The 20,181-nt window shown below is 34.5% G+C and overlaps 1 protein-coding gene and 1 long non-coding RNA gene across 21 annotated transcripts in view; both read left to right on the forward strand.

Moving 5' to 3' along the window:
* Nucleotides 1-20,181, forward strand: part of LOC147846759 (uncharacterized) — a 1,232,122-nt gene that overhangs the window by 794,195 nt on the left and 417,746 nt on the right. The gene's annotated exons all lie outside the window — the stretch shown is intronic.
* Nucleotides 1-20,181, forward strand: part of micu3a (mitochondrial calcium uptake 3a) — a 61,797-nt gene that overhangs the window by 21,757 nt on the left and 19,859 nt on the right. For 5 of the 20 annotated variants that reach the window (XR_015476450.1, XR_015476453.1, XM_087237027.1 and 2 more), the window contains exons 5-9: nucleotides 2,002-2,049; nucleotides 4,130-4,212; nucleotides 4,303-4,374; nucleotides 9,589-9,630; nucleotides 13,703-13,798. Coding sequence is in view for 13 of the 20 variants with exons in the window: in XM_087237027.1 (XP_087093153.1) it covers nucleotides 2,002-2,049; nucleotides 4,130-4,212; nucleotides 4,303-4,374; nucleotides 9,589-9,630; nucleotides 13,703-13,798 (341 nt within the window). In the remaining 7 variants the exon portion in view is untranslated. Of the gene's footprint in view, nucleotides 1-2,001; nucleotides 2,050-4,129; nucleotides 4,213-4,302; nucleotides 4,375-9,588; nucleotides 9,631-13,702; nucleotides 13,799-18,664; nucleotides 18,680-20,181 lie in introns of all 20 variants that reach the window. The other 15 variants (XR_015476449.1, XR_015476451.1, XM_087237024.1 and 12 more) reach the window with 4 other exon arrangements.

The following is a 20,181-nucleotide window of genomic DNA, read 5'->3' on the forward strand; positions in this document are numbered from 1 at the left end:
GTCCTTCTGTAAGGTTCTCCTCTCTTCACAGAAGAACGCTGGAGCTCAGACAGAGTGATCATCAAATTATTGATCACATCCTTGACTAAGGGGCTTCTCCCCCGATCACTCAGCTCAGATGGCAGGCCAGCTCTAGGAGGAGTCCTGGTGGTTCCAACCATCTTCCACTTATAGATGATGGAGGTCACTGTGCTAAATGGAACCTTCCCCCGCCTTGGGCCTTTAGACAATCCTGTCTCGGAGGTCTACAGACAATTCCTTTGCCTTCATGCTTGGTTTGTGCTTTGACATGCACTGTCAACCTTGGGACCTTATAAAGACAGGTGTTTGCCTTTTTAAATCATGTCCAATCAACTGAATTTACCACAGGTAAACTCCAATGAAGCTGCTGAAACATCTCAAGAATGATCAGTGGAAACAGAATGTACGTGAGTTCTATCTAAAGCTTCACAGCAAGGCTGTGAATACTGATGTACTGTACATGTGATTTTTCCAACGCAATCTCATGGCAATTCGTAGCTTTTTGATTTAGTGGCTAATTCACATGAATTCGTACAATTTAGTATGATTTGCTGATCACCCAACGACGCTTGGGGTTAGGTATGGGGTTGGGTGCCACGCCTCCTTTTTAAAACCATACATTTTTGTACAACTGAACTCGTATGAATTAGCCACTAAACTGAAAAAACGTCAAATACTTATCTTTCCTCGTGAGATCAGGCTGGATTTTTCAGGTTTTTTATTTTTAATAAATTTGCAACAATTTTAAGAAATCTTTTTTTTAACATTGTCATTATGGGGTGTTGAGTGTAGAATTTTAAGAAATTAACTTAATTTAATCCATTTTAAATAAGGCTGTAAGATTTTAAAAAATGTGGAAAAAGTGAAGCACTATGAATACGTTCCGTGTGCTCTGTATATGATCACATAATAAAGAGTAATTTCTGAGTACATGCTTTAAAATGTAAAAAGAAACCTTCTTTTTGTGGTAAATATAAACTGTCACTTCTACAGAAATGGTACTTTATCGTGATATATACAGTATTAGGATATGATACGACTTGTATCGCGATGTGAGATTTTACTCATATTGCCCAATAGCCTATTCCATGAATTCATTGAATTTTTTAAACTTTTCCACTTTGACTGTCTCTTCTGGCATGAGTTTTGCTCAGTGGACTCTGAAAGCCTCGGCATTGCTTCAGTGAGTGTGTGAGACTGCGGGTGTTGGGTTGAATTTTCAGTGTCAGGTTCTCCTCCCGAAGGCGCACAGGCAGTGTCCCGTAACACTCAGTCCACTCACCCTGAACTATCTGTATGCCTGCTACTGTCTCCATGTCCCCCTTCACACAGAAGCTGTGGAGAGGAACACTTTCAATGGAGGAAAACGTATCCCTTCTCTCTGCGGCCCTCCCCCAGTGCCTTTACATAACACAACTTCCATCTTTCCATCTGCCCACCTCGCTTTGTCTCCTTTTGGCTTCTCACTCCTTATTCCACTTTGCCACTTTTCTCACGCGTCTAACAAAAGCAGGGACAGTTCGCTGTCTAAATGGGGCACATCTCCCAGTCCTGACGGATGCCTCCAGAACAGCCTTATCCAAACAGAAGCCTTTGAACGCTGCTTCTTTTCTCCACGGCGGTCACTCATAGTGTCAAAGTCTTCAGCTTCGGTGTGTGGGCCAAGCGAGGGGCAAAAAAGTAGATGGACACTTTAGCCGAGAGGCACCTTTTTAGATGTTATCATCATGAAAGGGGGGATTACTTTTTTCTGGAGCAGGAGAAGAAGGGAAAAGGACTCCATCTATCTCTTGAGGCCCCTGGCTTTGAAAATCAGTAAACATTTTAATCCAAGCTTCAGACGAGCCGCCTCCTGAGTTTTGGGTTTAGACAAAGAGCCAAAAGAAAAAACGAGAGATTATAAAAAGGGCCATTTGTAGGTTGTTAGTGTGTTACTGTACATTAGCAGAATGGATGTGACCCTTTGATTTCCTTTTTCAGGCATCATCGCTTACACCGAGTATCTCTTTCTGCTCTGCATTCTGACAAGTGAGTATGACCTCTATCTCTCCATCTTTTACTCTCTCTCTCTCTGTCTCCAGTTATTCTTATCCTGTGCTTTATTTTTCAGTGCCCCTCTCTTTTGAAATCATGCATCCTATTGTAAACATGAATCAAAGATCGTTCTGGTCTGTGGATGTTTTTTTTTTCTCTGTTGTGTGGGTCAGATTCAGACAAGGCCCACCCAGAATTTCAAGCCTCAGCAGAAACGTTTCACCAATGCCGGACTTTATGAACTGCACATTTATCAAAGTTGTAGACTTGTCAGACGAAGGACTGAACAGAGGTTGCTCTATTATATATATATATATATATATATATATATATATATATATATATATATATATATATATATATATTTTTTTTTTTTTTTTTTTTTTTTTTTTTTTTTATAAATAATATACAAATTTTTTATATACATACATTAGCATTATATGAATACAGTCAAGCGCAAAATTATTCATACCCCTGGAAATTTCTGATTTAAATTTACTTTATTCAATCAGCAAGTTTTTTGTTTTTGTTTTTTGTTGTTGTTTTTTTTACCAGAACTGACACAGGCTTCTCCCAAAAGATAATAAGATGATGTACAAAAGACATCATTGTATAAAAAATATATTTTTCAGCTTTTATTTGATTTCATGAACATGATAATTTTTTCACTGCACTCAAATGGCCTCCACAGTCACCTGACCTCAATCCAATAGAGCACCTTTGGGATGTAGTGGATCGAATGATTTGCATCATGGATGTGCAGCCAACAAATCTGCAGCTACTGCTATCATGTCAATATGGGCCAAAAACTTTAAGTCAGGGGTATGAATAATTTTGTGCTTGACTGTATATACAGTACAGTTAAAAAGATCCTTGTCTGATTTTGAGTCATGTGGTGTGCTCAAATAATTAATTACCCACAGCCTTAAAGAAAAGAATAAATTTAAAAGCATGTATTTACATCACCTCACAACAAATCCTGTAAATGTATAGTTTGCTTGACCTCAGTTCCATTTAATAAGTCACATAAATGTTCATATGATTAAAAAATACATTCCAAAAGTTCCTAATCAGGATCATAATGCCTTATAGCTGTATAGCACAGGGCGGACTGGCCATCGGGCAATTCTGGCAAATGCCAGAAGGGCCGGACCATTTTTTAAATGTGGGCCGGTATGCTTTTTTTAATTCTTTTTTATATATTGTTTTTACATGCAGGCAGCTTTTATATCTTGCAAGATGTGAATATTATGATGATGATAATGATGATGATAATAGTAATAATAATAATAAATGTTAAGCATTGGCCCAATCGGCAATGGCCGGCTGGTTTTGAGATGCGCCGACCCAATCAGAGGTTACGCGGACATAATCAAAATCTGGCAAAAATGTCAAACAAACAGTAAGTGGGACACAAACATATATGCTATAGGTGAATTGGGTGTCCGCTTTATCCGCACACGTGCTGGATAAATTGGCGGTTCATTCCGCTGTGGCGATCCTAGATTAATAAAGGGACTAAGACGAAAACAAAAAGAATGAATGAAATGATTGCATGTATAAGATTGTTATAAATGGGTTGTTTTTGTTCCATTCACATACATTAAATGTTTAAATATCTATTACATATGATACTGCATATTATTTTACCATTTGTACACCAATATAATTAGTGAATGTGCGTGTCCGTGGATGGTGCTGTGTCATGTGGGCTGGTGTGGCTACAGTGCCAGGGCTGATTTTTAGTTCTAGTCCGTCCCTGGCACACATTATAAACAGAAATGTACTGTCTCTCTTCTGCTGTTACTTGGGCAACACAACATTTGGGACACATGAGGCTCTTTAAAAACACCTGAAGAGAGTGATGAAAGGAAGAGCGCTGAAAGCAAAAGTGGATTGCAAGTTCTTCTTACAGCTTCTTACAAATGTGGGCTTCAGATCTGATCTCTGATTTAGCCACCTAGTGGTTGAATGTTGCAAAAATGCTGGTCATTAATGAGCAAACGCATTTATATGTTCTGCTGCTTTATTACATGCATGATCATTTAACATACTTTTCACGTCTGTTCTTCAGAACCTCATGCTGGTTTTAAAATTGCCTTTAACATGTTTGACGCTGATGGTAACCAGATGGTGGATAAACGAGAATTTATGGTGGTGAGTGGATAAAGTGGAGATTTTAAGTCATTTAATTATTGAACTGATCGATGTTATTTATTTCCTTCAATCATCCTTTGTCTTTTGTAGTTGCAAGAAATCTTCAGAAAGAAAAACGAGAAAAAGGGAAGGAAAGGAGATGCTGAGAAATCTGCTCAACTTGTAAGTCAATATCAGATACTTTTTATGTAATAACGTAATCGGTTTATCCATTCCAGTTTTTCCAAACAATACATTTAAATCGACTGTTAACAATTTTCTTTAGAATTTACAATAACTTACTGGCAGCAGTTCGCTGGTAAATACAGTAAATCAATTACATCAAATATACTGTGTTTACATTTATAACACCTTTTATCTGTCAATATATGGATTTACTGTATTGTATATTGTAACTGTAAAATATACAGTAATTTTCACAATGCGCTTGAAATACAGTAACATATCGCATAACTGCCCTACAGTAAAATATAGTTCACAGAAATGCTGTGTATTTTCATTACAGTGTGTGTAGTTTAAACAAGTTCACATGTTTAATTTTGAGTGATTAAAAAATACCACGGTTTCACGATGTCACGGTATTGTGATTACTGCTCTAAAAAGGTTCTTTTTAAAAGTCTGGGAAAAAATAAACACAAATTTTTCCCCCATTGAACACAATTTATTTTATTTTCAGGGAACATTTAGAATATTTTGTAACAGTAAACGTGTCAGGCTAAGTAGGTAGACTAAATTATTGACTTCTGCTTTCTTTGTTAGTTTCAAAAACACAGATTTCTTTAATATATATTTAAAAATCCTTACATATGCCTTGAAATCGGTATAACAGAACATTTTAGCGATATTTAAACCTTGATTTTTCTAAACTGTAGTAAACCTTGAAACCAGTTATCTTCCCATGCCCAGTCCACACCAATATTCACCAATGACTGAAATGTCCCTACCAATAATTTAATCGACTTCAAAATAAAATAATGCTCCGTCAACCCCCGTTACCTACACAAGTCAAGTTCGCTATGAGTTCATCATAATACTATTAACCAAAGCTGTGCAATTAATCAAAATTCGGTTTCGATTTCGGCTTCTATGATTATGAAAAACAATAATGGGGGGAAAACAGTTAAATTGCGCCACACACCTCTCTAAACTTCTCTATATTTATTCCTCCTCAAAAGCAGAATGCAGTCAAATTATGTTCATTGAATATTGCACCATGGGATGTGATTGTAATTTGTATTATTAAGTGTGTATTTCATATTATTAAGTACTTTATTCATGTTTTTAAAAGCGCTAAATAGAATTTGTGCTGTTCAATGCATGCACTCTCATGATGTCTGTCTTCACCAATGTCAAAAGCAAATCTACGCCCGTGAGTTCACCAGTAACTTACTGTAAATCAATTACAGCAAAAATACTGTATTTTTATTACATATTACACAGCAGCATTTATCTTGCTCTATATGTATTTACATAATTGTTTGTATAATTAACAGTAATTTTCACAATGCAACTTTAAAATACAGCAACATACTGCATAACTGTCCTACAGTAAAATACAGCTCATATTACGGTTAAATGCTGTGCAATTTACAAAAAGTGTTAACAGTGTAACATTAACACTGAGCATTACTGTAAACGGTATATATTAATCGCAGCTATTTAGAGTTAATTCAAAATTATTAACTAATACATAATTATTTGAAATATTTATTGCTTTATGTGATAATTAATAATAACTAAGAAAATAAATGCTGTGAAAGTATTTTCATTTTGACTAATGTTGAAACTTGCTGTAAAGTGTTACATATCTGTGTTATTTTTCAGACCTTTTCAATGTCTATTTGAAGTAATTTTAAGAAACAGCATATTTTGCATGATATTTATTGAAGTGTAGACAGCATCACAAAAAAAAAAGCTGTTATATTTTGCTGCAAAGCTTTTGTTGCGCCAAATTAGCATTGCCCTGTATTATCTAATCTTGCTAATCATTCGAAGAGTTTTAAGGATTGCTATTATCTTCCAAAAGCTGTTTCTGCCATGCAAACAAGAAGATTTCGTGAGATAAACACAGTTCAAAGAGTTTATGGCTTTAGCTTTTCTGTTTACTGCATTCTTTGTCTTTTCGTCCATGCCACTGTGAGTTCTCGTTTAAAAGGACGTCTGTTTTGTTATGCTTCTCTATAAAGAGAGATAGATTTTGTGCAATTAAAATGATCAAAACTCTTTGTGTTTTGTGCCATGGCAACCGGTGTCAGAGCAAACATGACACGTGGCAGAATATTTATAGTGTTATTTTAAAGGCTGCAAATGTACAATGAGCCACTGATTAATGTCATATTAATCAAAACCTAGATGTGGAAAATACTTGTTACCTTTTCTAGATTCTACATGTTGGAGATGTTGATTTTATGGAGTAAATTCTGTTGTCCTTATTAGTTTTACAAAAAGTGAACATTAATATATAGATATATTTGCCACATAATTGTGTTTCAAGTTGTTTCTAATGAATTATTAGAGATATATAATAATATAATATAATATAATATAATATAATATAATATAATATAATATAATATAATATAATATAATATAAAATATTATAATATAATATAATATAATATATTATAATATAATATAATATAATATATTATAATATAATATAATATAATATAATATAATATAATTTAATATAATAAATATAATATAATATAATAGAATATAATATAATATAATATAATTTAATATAATAAATATAACATAATATAATATAATATAATATAATATAATATAATATAATATAATACAACACAATATAATATAATATACTTGTTTGTAAAATAACCACAGTACAAAATAATTTCCAATTTGTAAAATATTACTGAGTGATATTTTTATTTAGTTATGATGTACATTGTTTAAAAAAATTATCAACATAAACATTTTTTCACACGATGTAAATGGAAGAGTGAAATCCACTCACACTCACTGCCTGCAGTGCTCTTTGAAAGCACTTACAGTATAGTGATAACATGTAATTAGTGGTGTTTGCGTCAATATTTGTTTTGCTCATGCTTGGGGTAAAGTTAGCAATATGAGTAAACCCCTGACCATAAGTATTAAACTTGAGCAGGTAAAGTGTCCTGTGTACTGACACCTCAAATCACGCAGATTGTGTCGTATCTAGGGACACACTGATATTAAAATAAGATAGCAAAAGGACTATAATTATTGGAAAGCTATGGTCAGTAACTGACTCTTTTGTTTGTGTAAGAAAACACAAAAAAAGGACTATTTTACTTAAATAGCAAGGTGCCATAATATGAGGAAAAAATAATTAAATAAAAGCATGAATCACAAAATATGTAAAACTGAAAATTTGTGGATTATTTTACAGTGTGTTTTTATGTGCAATAAGTGTATGTACATAAAATGTTACATTTAGCTTAGAATTTTTTGAATATTAAAACATTTTGTCAGTTTTTGAACATAACATACACTCACCGGCCACTTTATTTCACATTACTACATTAATAGTACCGGGTTGGACTCCCTTTTGCCTTAAGAACTGCCCTAATCTTTGGTGGCATAGATTCACCAAGGTACGGGAAATATTCCTGAGAGATTTTGGTTCATATTGGCATCACACAGTTGCTGGAGATTTGTCAGCTGCACATCCATGATGCGGATCTCCCGTTCCACCACATCCCAAAAGTGCTCTATTGGATTAAGAGCTGGCGACTGTGGAGGTCATTTGAGTACAGTGAACTCATTGTCATGTTCAAGAGACTAGTCTGAGATGATTCGCCTTTTATGACATGGTGCATTATCCTGTTGGAAGTAGCCATCAGAAGATGAGTACACTATGGGCATAAAGGGATAGACATGGTCAGTAACAATACTTAGGTAGGCTGTGGCTCAAAGTGTGCCAAGAAAATATCCCCCACACCATTACACCACCACCAGCAGCCTGAACCATTGATACAAGGCAGGATAGATCCATGCATTCATGTTGTTAGTGCCAAATTCTGACCTTCCATTCAAATGTCGCAGCAGAATTCGAGACACATCAGACCAGGCAATGTTTTTCCAATCTACTATTGTCCAATTTTTTTGTGAGCCTGTACATACTGTAGCCTCAGTTTCCTGATCTTAGCTGACAGGAGTGGCACCCAGTGTGGTCTTCTGCTGCTGTAGCTCATCCGCCTCAAAGGTCAATGTGTTGTAGTTTCAAAGATTCTCTTCTGCATACCTCGTATGTAACAAGTGATCATTTAAGATACTGTTGCCTTTCATTCTCTGTAAACCCAAGAGATGGTTATGCGTGAAAATCCCAGTAGATTATTAGTTTCTGAAATAATCAGACAAGGCCGTCTGGCACAAACAACCATGCCACACTCAAAGTCACTTAAATCCCCTTTCTTCTCCATTCTGATGCTCAGTTTAAACTGCAGCAGATCGTCTTTACCTTGTCTACATGCCTGAATGTGATTGGCTGATTAGAAATTTGCTGTAACGAGCAGTTACACAGGTGTAGCTAATAAAGTGGCCGGTAAGTGTATATTTAGCATATACTCTAACAAATAATTAAGTGGCTTCACAAAAAGATATTTTAGCTTAACAAAATCTCTGAATAGTGATTACTGGAGGTGGGCTTACCAAGATTAAGCAGTAGAAATCCTAGTTTATATTATGTAAAATGTTCTTATGCTATACTTCATTGTTTAAATATGAAAAATCCATATATATATATATAAGCAACAAATTGTAATGCTCCCATCTCCTTAAGGTTTTTGGTGTATGTTTAATTAAAATATTTGAGAATGAAAAAAATTTAAATGAATGATTGTCAATATTTTTGAGTACATTTCACAGCTTTTCCTATTCCTTACTTTTACATCAAAGTGATCAAAAAACTCTCAGATGATAAAAAAATAACCTAATATTCCCATTTGAATCAAATCTTGGACTAGGATCTATTAAATTGATCTGAAATCCACCCCTCAGCAACCCTCCAGCACTCAAATCACCTGAGCATTCACAAACTGTTCACAGTATAGATACACATGGGACACTCATAACCCATATGTATCCTAAAAACACTTGAGAATAATAGTCCATCCACCGTAAACATCCTCTGTATACTGTACTGTTTTGCCTGTCCTGAATGCTTAATCCATCTGATCTCATTCACATGTCCAGTTATTCCAGGGCGTCTCCGAGAGGGAGCTGTTTTCAATTGTCCCCTCTTGGAAAGCTGTGAAAGTGTGCCTCTGGCTTAAACCACTTTGTAACTTGCATGTTTAACCTGTGGTTCTCCGTGTTCTTCCTTCCTCTCCTCTTCCGCATGCTGTGACCTCTCCTCTGGTCTCTGTGTAGAGTATGCAGCTCTATGGATATCAGGTTGCCCCGGTAAACAGCGTATGTATCACCCCTCGGCCCTCTGACCTGTGAACTGTAACCTCTGTGTGAGTCTTGAAATGGGTGGCAGGAATGATGGGAGAATGAGAGAGACCTGCGGATGACTGACTGAATGAAAATGCGGAGTGGACCTCAGAGGTCAGAGAGCATGTGGGTGTTTGACACGACCGCTCAGATTCGATTCTCATTGATTTCGCTTCCTGTGTCAGTTGCAAACTTCATCAGCGGCCTATAAAGAACAGGCCTGGGCCAACCGCTGGTGGGAAATGTGTTTTCTATTGAGCCGGCTCTCCAGTCTTTCACATTCACTTACCGCTAAATCACTCTGTATCACCCGCTGAGAGATGTAGGATGGAAAGATCACCAGTGAGATGTGGAGAACGTTTCTGCTAGAGAGAAACTCAACTTAAAAAGCAAAGATTTTAGGGCAAACTCAACACTTTTTATTTGAATATAACAATATTAGTTATTTTAAAAAAATTTATTGTAAAAAAAGGACATGAAATTTAGGATGATGTTACACTTTTTTATTTTAACTCCACCCACCTCCCTCCCCTAAAGCATCCAAATTCAGTTAAACAGGTAATGATGTTGTTATATATGGGCTAAGATAAAACTGCACATATTCACATATAAATCAGTAGAGTGAGAGGTATTTGTTGCTTGTGCCAGTAGCTATGTTTCCATCTACCTATTTTTATGTGCATTTTGGATATATGCGCATAATAACAACCCAGGCTCATTCTGAACACGTATTCCCATGGACGTTTCTGGAGACCACGAAATACATCTCAGGAGGTACGATTAATTTTTATTTTTTTGCAGTTTTTGTTTTTGTGAATCCATGGGAGGCCACTGTGTGCGCTTTTTCATATCTCAAATTTCTCTTGTTCGTGCCGTTCGAGCCTGTGCTGTTCTCGCGTAAACCTACCAGAGTCCTCTATTGAGTGACTGTCTGACTCACTGACTGAATGGCCAACTGGGTGATTGGCCAATCAACTAACCCACCCTTCTTCTTCCCTAAACCTAACCAATTTTATTGATTGGCCTGCCCACTCCTTTACTTCCCTAAACCCAACCAACGATTTACAAAAGCTGTCCAGAAAACGAAAAAGCGTTCGTCTGATTTTTACCACGTTTTCAGATTTTACCACATTCTCACCCTGTTATTCACTTGTTAATTTAATTTTTGGATTCTGTTTTTGTCTAACCTAATTTGGAACCCTGACTCAAACCCAATCATCATGGTCAACTCCTCTCTGCACCTCAAGTCCATCGACATACACGACGAGCTAACTTGACAAACTGGTTGCAGCGGGAAAGCCCTCCACATGGAGGTAAGCGGTTAGCTGGTAAGCGTGAAAGAAACGGTGTCATACCGCCCCCATAGCGTTCGCTTAAAAAAATGAAATGCAGCCATACGTACCTCCGGCTACAGAATTCTCAGTCTCCAGAAACGTCCACGGGACTACGTTTTCGGAATGAGCCTGTGTTGCATAAAAAATGGTTAATGGAAACGCCAAGATGTGCATAAATTTTGAAAATGTGCACAAATAAAGTATGCGTATAACTGAGTGGGATACATTTTTATTCGATAGGAAAAAAATATGCATAAACTACAATGGAAACACTTTTACCGAACAAATTCCAGTATGAGCATTAAAAAAAGTGATGTGATTTTGGTATAAGAGATCATGTGATGGTAAAAATGTGCGTGCATGGACAAACCAGCAGGCTCAGCACACTGAAACATCTGAAATGTTGTTTTGGTCATTTTAAAAAGCTTTAACTGTTTCAGTATTAGTGTTATTATATTATTATCTCCAGATTCAAGAGCGTCTGCTCCGCGTCTCATGTCTTCAAACGCCACCACGTGCTTATGACTGGATTGTCTTCTAAGACGAGACGCAAGTCATTTATTAAATGAAGAAAAGATTCACGCAGCTTCTCCTACTGCAGCAAATTCTGTTTTACTGTTGATTTTTGTCGCCAGTTAATCAGAAAGTGACTGTTCTCTTTGACTCTTTGATGGAAACGCTACTTTTATTCGCAAGTCTTTATATGCAATATTCCAGTTTTGCGCATACATTTAATTTGCATCTTTGGATGGTAACATAGCTTGTGTTTTGTTTCAGAAACTGTATTAACAGATCCTAAATTCTATGGTAGTCCTTTAGATTAGTTTGCCCCTTATACTATAGGTAATTCTTTCCAGTGCAATGTAATGGGATATCTTTCAACCAGTGGTCAATGGATGGACAATTCTAGTTCTGATGTTTAATGGTAGCAAGATTCATTTTAAAGAAATTAACAATTTTATTCTACGACAATACATCAAATTATTTTAGTGACTGTAAAGACATTCATATTTCTACACGCAGGGCCAGCACATGCATAGAGGCAACCTATGGTGGCCGCCAAGGGTGGTAGAATAGTGAGGTCGGCGTCCGCAACACCCACATAACCCCCAACTTTCATCCACGACACCGGACAATAGTGCAGAGAATAGTGTCAAACAGTTGTCTGTGTATGAAATATCCTGTCGCAAAATGCAGCGAAAAGTCCTACATGTTTGATTAAGGTGTGCACTTATCTGTACTAGACTTCAATAATGCGACTAAAATCAGCAAACTCATCATGTTCGATCATTAATGTTATGACCTTAATCGGATTAAATTAATTATGTTGACATGGTAGATTCTTAATCAGAGTATTGTCTTAATTGTATTAAAATTGGCTTGCCATATGAAATTACATTAAAACTACACTCTTCCATCAGTTCACACTCGCATCAAATATTTCGTTTGTCACGGGAGCACGCATTAAATCTTTCCAAATTAAAGTGAAAGTGCCAAATTGCAGTTAAAGTCGACACATTAAAAAAGAAACACTCGAAATTACATGAACTCCGGAGGAAAAGTGGCGACGCAATGTCGTTAATCAACTTGTGATATAACATGTGCAACCAGATCATAGAAACATTGAAAAAGCAACTCATGTAAACACCTTAATCATATTATTATCGTATTCAGATTAAGGCAAATTATTTGATTACTGATGTCCATGTAAGCGTAGACACTGTCTAAAACATTTTCAGTTCATTGTGATCAGAAAGACACATTTAAATGCATGTCAATACCAGATGTCTTATAGCTGATGACTTGTTATCAGGTCACTGAAAACGTTTGTTGATACCAGGTGAAAAAAGGGCATTACATTAACTTTGACAATTACAAATGCACTTCATGCAAACAACTGTTTCCATGAAAGTCCTCCTGAGCTGGAGTTTTGTTTTGTCTCAGTTTTGTTTTGGGTTTTTTTACGTTCTATAATACTTGGATAAAAAAAATATTCTGATTATGTGTGAATTACATACAGAGTGAAAAAGTGAAAGACTGGAGTAAGTGTTGTCCATTTAAGTGGTGTTTATATAACAATGTGGAAAGTTTTGATATAGTGCAAAATAATATGTTTTTTTTTTCTTGGTGTCACTATCAGTCTCTCAATCCTTCTATCAATTATTCACTACTAGATGTGAAGTTGTGAAATGCAGTTATTTTAATTATTTATCTGAACAAATCATGGTTACGGCAAATGTTTAACTCAAGACAAAACGTGCTATTTTTTATCCCAAAAAACCTTTCTTATGTCATTATTTTTCATTGCTAATAGCTTAAAAGTAGTAACTATTAGCTTAAAGTAGTACTTAAAGTAAATCATTCTAATTCATAAAATATAAATAAATTGCTAGCAAAATGACTGGAAAATGCTTTTAAAAGAAGTAAAGCATCTGTAAACAAACCTGAAGCTAAAACTTTGATTCTCAACCTCCTCGTTTTTAATCTCCCAGACCTTTCACTCATATCATATAACAACATACAATTAGCATTTGGCTAACATCAACAAGTCCCCCCCCCCCTTCGGTCTTTATATAAATTTTTCATACAGACCATTTTATAGATTTGCAATATGTCCTTAGGACTGAGAGACCACCCGACACATGCTCTTATTAACCGTGTCTGTAGAAGCTAACATGATAACAGCTTTCCATCTCATGCTAACCCCTCTGCAGGTGCTAAAAAAAGAGAGTCAAGAGTTTGTGCCCAGGAGCTACTGGGACATGCTGAGACGTGGCGCGAGCCAAGCCCTGTTTTCTGACCTGGCAGAGGTACAGCCATAGTCCTCTGTCCTCCTGTCTCATGCTGTGTTTTTATTCCTCCCTAGCTACGCTTAACACAATGCTCTCATCTGGACATTAAAAAAGTACATGGTAACTTTCATTTATCTGTCCTGTTTTAACATCCAGAGCCTTTATTTCCCAAACCCCATATCATTTCTCATTTTCATTTAATGACCTATGACTATCTTTTTGATTTTAATAGTTTAATTTTTTACATATATATGTTTTATGAGCTTTTGGACTTTTCGTTAAATTGGTTTTAATGCTTCACTTAAAAACAATCATATCAATATCAATGTATTTTTATTATTTTCCAGTAAATAAGCTAATATCTTTAAAACAAGAACCATTTGCTGTTATAAATTGGCCAAATATTGGCAATATTTTAGTCTTGTTTTCATCAGAAGTGTTATTAGAAATTATTAAGTACTTTTTAGTATATAAATACAAGAAAAACACACTCATGTTTAATGTTTAGTGTTTATTTTACTTTTTTGTTATAGTTTTATAATCACTATTTGTAGTAAAAATCTTTATTTTTATTTAGCTGTGATATACTTTCAATTCAGTTTCAGATTTTATATATTGATTTTTTTTTACATTTTTTAGTACAATTTTGTTATGATAACTCAAATTTCATTATACTTTTCAAAGAACGTCTTATAAGACTCCACATTTTCACATGTATATATTTGAAATTAACTAAATAATAATAATTATTCTTAATATTTATTATATCTTACTAAATATGCTCTTATAAATATTAATACATACATGTTTTAATAAAATGTTTAATTTTTGTTTTATTTTATAAAGTACAGATAATGTGCCTTTAACATTTCAAAGAACAAAATAGTCTTTTGCAAAGTATTTCAGACTTTATTTTCAAAAAAATATGCATATATAATGTGTGCAATATATATACACATTTTCCCCAATGTTTACCTGAATATTTTTTATTGACATGTTGTGGGATAAGTTATATATATATATATATATATATATATATATATATATATTAATTAAGATTTAAAAAAAATATATACAGATTTAAAAGAATTAAGAATCACATATTTATTATTAACTTGTTAATTTTTTATATATTTGAAGTGAACAATATATATATATTTTTTTTTTATTTAAATGCTGATTTATTTTTTTTATTAATCATTAGGTAATTTTAAGTTATCAATGTGTCTGTCAGTTGTTAATCTTGGCTACTTTGCATGCACAAACTTTGCGTTCATTCGACTAATATTATCATAATATTATGGGTGCTCACAGCAGCAAGACACATTAAACACACTGATGTTTGATCCCATTGTTTATTTTACATTTTTGTTATAGTTTTAAAATTAAATTTTATGGCAAAAATATTTCAGTCTGCTAATCAAAGAATGTCCATTAAAACTTCATATTTTCACATGTATATATTAGTATTTAAATAAGTATTATAATATTGATGTTAAAATATTTTTGTATAATTTTTATATTAATAATTAAAATATTGTAATATTAATGTAATACTGGTTTTATGAATCTAACATTTTTGTATATGTTTTATTTTATAAAGTACAGATAACGTGTCTTTAAACATTTTAAAGAACAATATAATTTTTTCCAAAGTATTTCAAACCTTGTTTTTTGAAAATATGCATATATATGTGCAATATATACATATTTTTCCAATGGAATATCTTTATTGACATTTATATATTCTGGAATTTAAGTTTTATTGTTACATTTTTTATGTAATTTTTTTATTGTATTTTGCTTAAAACTAATGCAGATTTTAAAATTAGGAAATCAGCTATTTATTTTATAATTTTATGTATTTATTAATTCATTCAGTTATTTATTTTTTTTATTTAATTGCTGACTTTTTGATTAATCACTAGGTTATTTCAAGTTATGTGTCTGTCAGTTGTTAATCTTCCTGAATGTTTTGCATGGACAAACTTCATGCTCTAACTTCCTTTAACAGCACAATATTATAAGTCCTTATGGCAACAATAAAATCCTTTGTCTGTCCACCGATTCAGAATGCGTCTGCTCATCCTGCCAGTGTGTTTGTGTTCTAATAGCTAATAGAGGGCGTCTGTAGGAAGCAGTAGTTTAATGAATGTGGAGAGCTGTGTGCAGATGCCCTGTATTTACTCAGTCTGTTATTCACAATGAAAGGGTAATTTCAGCTCGGCTTCCTCAGATGACACAGCAGTTAGACAGGTCTGTTTGTCTGAGTTGCCATCCAGACATTGTGTACTTGCGGGCTAAAGGGTGCATGTTCGCATGTGTGGAAGTGCGATTGGGGTTACTCATCTTCCAAGTCGACAGCCGTAATCACTGTTTTTACCGCTGTTTTTAGATCAAAGAGTAAAATCCCTCAGGCGGTGTCTAAGTCACACTGTGGGCCTGAGGTGTTACACGTAATGATGACCTCATATTAATGGTTTCCTGTAACCACAGCGTTGTGATGTCACACTTCCAGCAGATTGATGATGAAATTGGCAAATGGAGGGGGGAGGGGTACACTGAAAAAAATCATCCATTGGAAGTGATTGCAAACAGTTTATATGGTGTGGATTTAAAATAACTAATTAAATTTTGTGATGTTTAACTTATTTTGTTTGTTTAAATTCAGCCCATATCAATTTTTTTGCAACCACTTGCCTGAAAAACATCAGTAAATCCAACAGATACTTTTTTCCAGTATAGATAGATAGATAGATAGATAGATAGATAGATAGATAGATAGATAGATAGATAGATAGATAGATAGATATATAGATAGATAGATAGATAGATAGATAGATAGATAGATAGATAGATAGATAGATAGATAGATAGATAGATAGATAGATAGATAGATAGATAGATAGATAGATAGATAGATAGATAGATAATTAGAGGAAAATTAAAGGAAATGGGATGATTTATCGATCTTCTTGATAGAATTTTCTGTTTATTTGCTATGTATCGGTGGGGTAACACAGATAAGAAATTAGATATTTGAATTTGAATGATGCAGATCTCAGAGAAAAATAATCAGAAGTTGTCACAGATTCTACCAGAGCTAACTTTTGTGGATATTTGATCATTTAAAGCGGCCATAGCTCCATTTATTTGTTTATTTTATACTGTTTAAAAAAGAAATCTGAATTCAGAATTAATATTATATTTTCAGTTCTGTTTTGACCTTCCTTATTGGAAAACATCATTTGAAAATGCATAGAGGACAAAAGTAACGTGAGACGAAAGTAACAAACCCATTTTCTCGGAGTCCTGACAACATTTGATTTTCAGGCTATAATAGCACATCCAGCATGCAACCTTTGATGGAGCTGCCAAATATGCGCTGATTTAAGGATCGTGTCTCATAGTTAGCTCCAAAAAGTGCAACAAGTAAATTATTGTTGCGGTCCTTTTTTCCTTAATACATGTTTTGTTTCTCTTTGTGTCACACTTATGATCAATCTACAGGTTATTTAGTGCAATGACACATCCTTAGGTTTGAAATGTCTTTGGGTTTTTTTTTTATCAACCCGTGTGTTACTTTTGTAACTGTGTTTGAGGTCAAAACTAATCATGTGCAACTTTTGTATAAAGTCAAGTTATATTGGAGTTGTTCTACATTGATGCAATATAACAGAACTGATTTCGATATACCACTTTTGTGAGTTAGTAGTCACAAAAAAATATTCTGCTAAAAACATTATCTTTTATAATTAAGTTTTATGAAAAATAGTACTTTCATCCCCATTCTCCTCTACTATATTGTAGATTCATACGTATTGTAACTAGTTGTTCACTCACAAAATACTGCATGTTTTTTAAATGTTTACTCTTTAAGATTAAGTCCCAAATTTGAAAGAACCCCTGTGTCCCCACCCTTGTAAATTTAGCACGTATGTTTGATAGCCTAAAGTCTTCATGAACACTGTTGCAATTTAAGATTATAAAAATGTTAAAGTACAAATCAAATGATCTGCATCATGTAATAAAAAAGCAGTCTCTCACTTTTGTGGTGTGACATTACTCTTATGTCCAATGTAGCTGCACAGTGTCGCCATTCATTTTTAATCTTTCTGAAAATCCAGAGCAGAATTGTGACTTTTTTTAGAGTCCTTTGAAGAGTTTAGATGCAAAAACCTCTAAATATTGTCTGAATTGTCCTCTAAAATGACCATTTTTTTCAGACTCCTCTGTGTGCAAAGAATAAGTCAGGTGCTGGTGTTTAAAGTAAATATCTCAACATAAACAAAAGAGGCTTAGAAAATGTTTTTATTTTTTATGGAAATTTCAAACAGCACCTAGAGGTTTTTGCATCTGAACTCTTCAGTTGTTTGCTAAAATTAATCCACAGTTTAAATGGTGTTAACAAAGAACCAAGTTTTTATTATTATTATTATTATTATTATTATTATTATTATTATTATTATTATTATTATTATTATTATTACAGACATGGATTGGAGCTTCATTAAAGATAAAGTTCATGCACTTTTTTTAATTTTAGGATCAGAAGTAAGGCAATGCAACATGTATGTATTTCTACAACCTGGCAGCCTCTTCTTCTTGTCACAGTTGTGACTTTTATGCCACAATTGTTTCTATTTTTTAAGCATTTTCACCATTTTATGTATTTTTTTCCTCCCTGGAAACAGGTGTCTATATACTTGGGAGAAACATATTGATCATGAGTTTACCAGGCACCCCAACAAGTTTTATAACCAAAGTTGCAAAGTTTTCTTATTTTTAACTGCTCCTTTTTAACAATGTGCTATGAAAATATGGTCAGTGAAACAGAATCATTCTTTCTCTCTTTATAACTTTCCTCTGTGTCCTCATGGATAGGATTTTAAGCTAGAGGTACAGCGGTGGCATGGACTTGCATTCTGGCTCGCTTTTTGCACAAAAGCCTGTGACCAAGGGAAAAAAAGAGCTGTTTCGAGTTTCTGGCTGGTTTTTACCTAAAGTTTAAGCATGATAGGTTTCTCTTGGAGATGAGGGTGAAGCATGGATAATGAAAAAACCAACTTAACCTGTCCTTGCAACTTTCAAATAAGTTTTTCCATTTTTTTAGGATCTTATGCCGCTGGTAAAAGGTGTTTTTTTCCCTACTGGTAACTGAACAAGATGAAATCTTGAGCTTGACCAAGCGGAATCTTAACACTTGTAAGACAGCTAAACTTGATCTTGAACGTTAGCGTGATGGAGTTTAAACAAACAGAACAATTTGTCAAGAGAAGGAAAGGTGAAATCTGCTCACGTGTGCATTTCTTTCACAAATCTCCCACAGATTCGCTATGCAAAAGTTTGCCACAGAAAATGCATGGAATGTGGATGCTTTGTCTATGTCCTTTTTTTCTCTTTAGTTTGACCCTGTTTACAACTGGTATTAAAGTGCCCTGTTATGCTATTTTAATTTTGTTTAGATGTATTCAACAGGTTTACATTCGTCCAACGTCAAAAAATACTTTTAGAATTTTCTTGAATTGCAGAATCATCTTTTGAGTGTCTAAAAAGTTTGTTTAAGAATTCTGCCTCATTTAACCCTCAGGCCCAGAGTTTATGTAACAGAGGCCCTTCAGGAGGAGCTGTGTGACTAAACCTTACTTTACTGGCCTCAATAGGTGAAACTAGCTATACTGACCCAGGCTGTGGTTTCAAGCAATTGTGTTGGCATACCAGCATCTTATCAGGTTTGAATCTTGCTTTGAATTAGGGCCATGACCAGGTTGTGTAACCCTTAGTGTAATCCCAAATTATACGTCACACATCTATGTTGTGTGGAAGTCTGTGCACCATTGTGATGGATTGTCCATAAGCAGATGGATGCATAGATGTGCGTGCAATGTGCAGTGCAGTTTCTGTGTGTGTGTGGATGTCTTGCATTGCAGATGCAAGAGAAATACTAAGGGCTAGGAAATGGTAACTGTTTGAGTAAACTTAATTCCTTTGGCCTAAAGAGGTGCTCTATCAACAGATCTTTACCGGTCTCCCATGCAGTAAACACTGATTTGAATTCCACCTAAAAAGGGCCTTGAGAACTTTAAGAGTTGCTTCAGTGTCTTCCGTGATGTTTAGGGTGGTGAGTTTAGCTAGTAAGAACTGCTAATAAACACATACCCTTGGCCTCAAGAGGCTCACAACTGGGGACAGTCTTTATGGTTCCTATAGCACATTCATCTACCCTGTTCATTCTAATCTCTCTCAGAGAAGTGTAAGTAGATCAGAATGGGTCACACTGGTGTCATGAACCAGATGGAAACAGCTGGCAGGAACTCAATCTCCTGGACTCAAGAGGTGTGCTAGCAACAGTGGTGTTTACTGTCCTTGTTAGCACCTGCCTCCAATGCCTTAAACATTGA

This window comes from Danio rerio, chromosome 1 (assembly GCF_052040795.2).
Source record: "Danio rerio strain M-AB ecotype USA chromosome 1, GRCz13ab, whole genome shotgun sequence".
NCBI classification, from domain to species: Eukaryota; Metazoa; Chordata; class Actinopteri; order Cypriniformes; family Danionidae; genus Danio; species Danio rerio.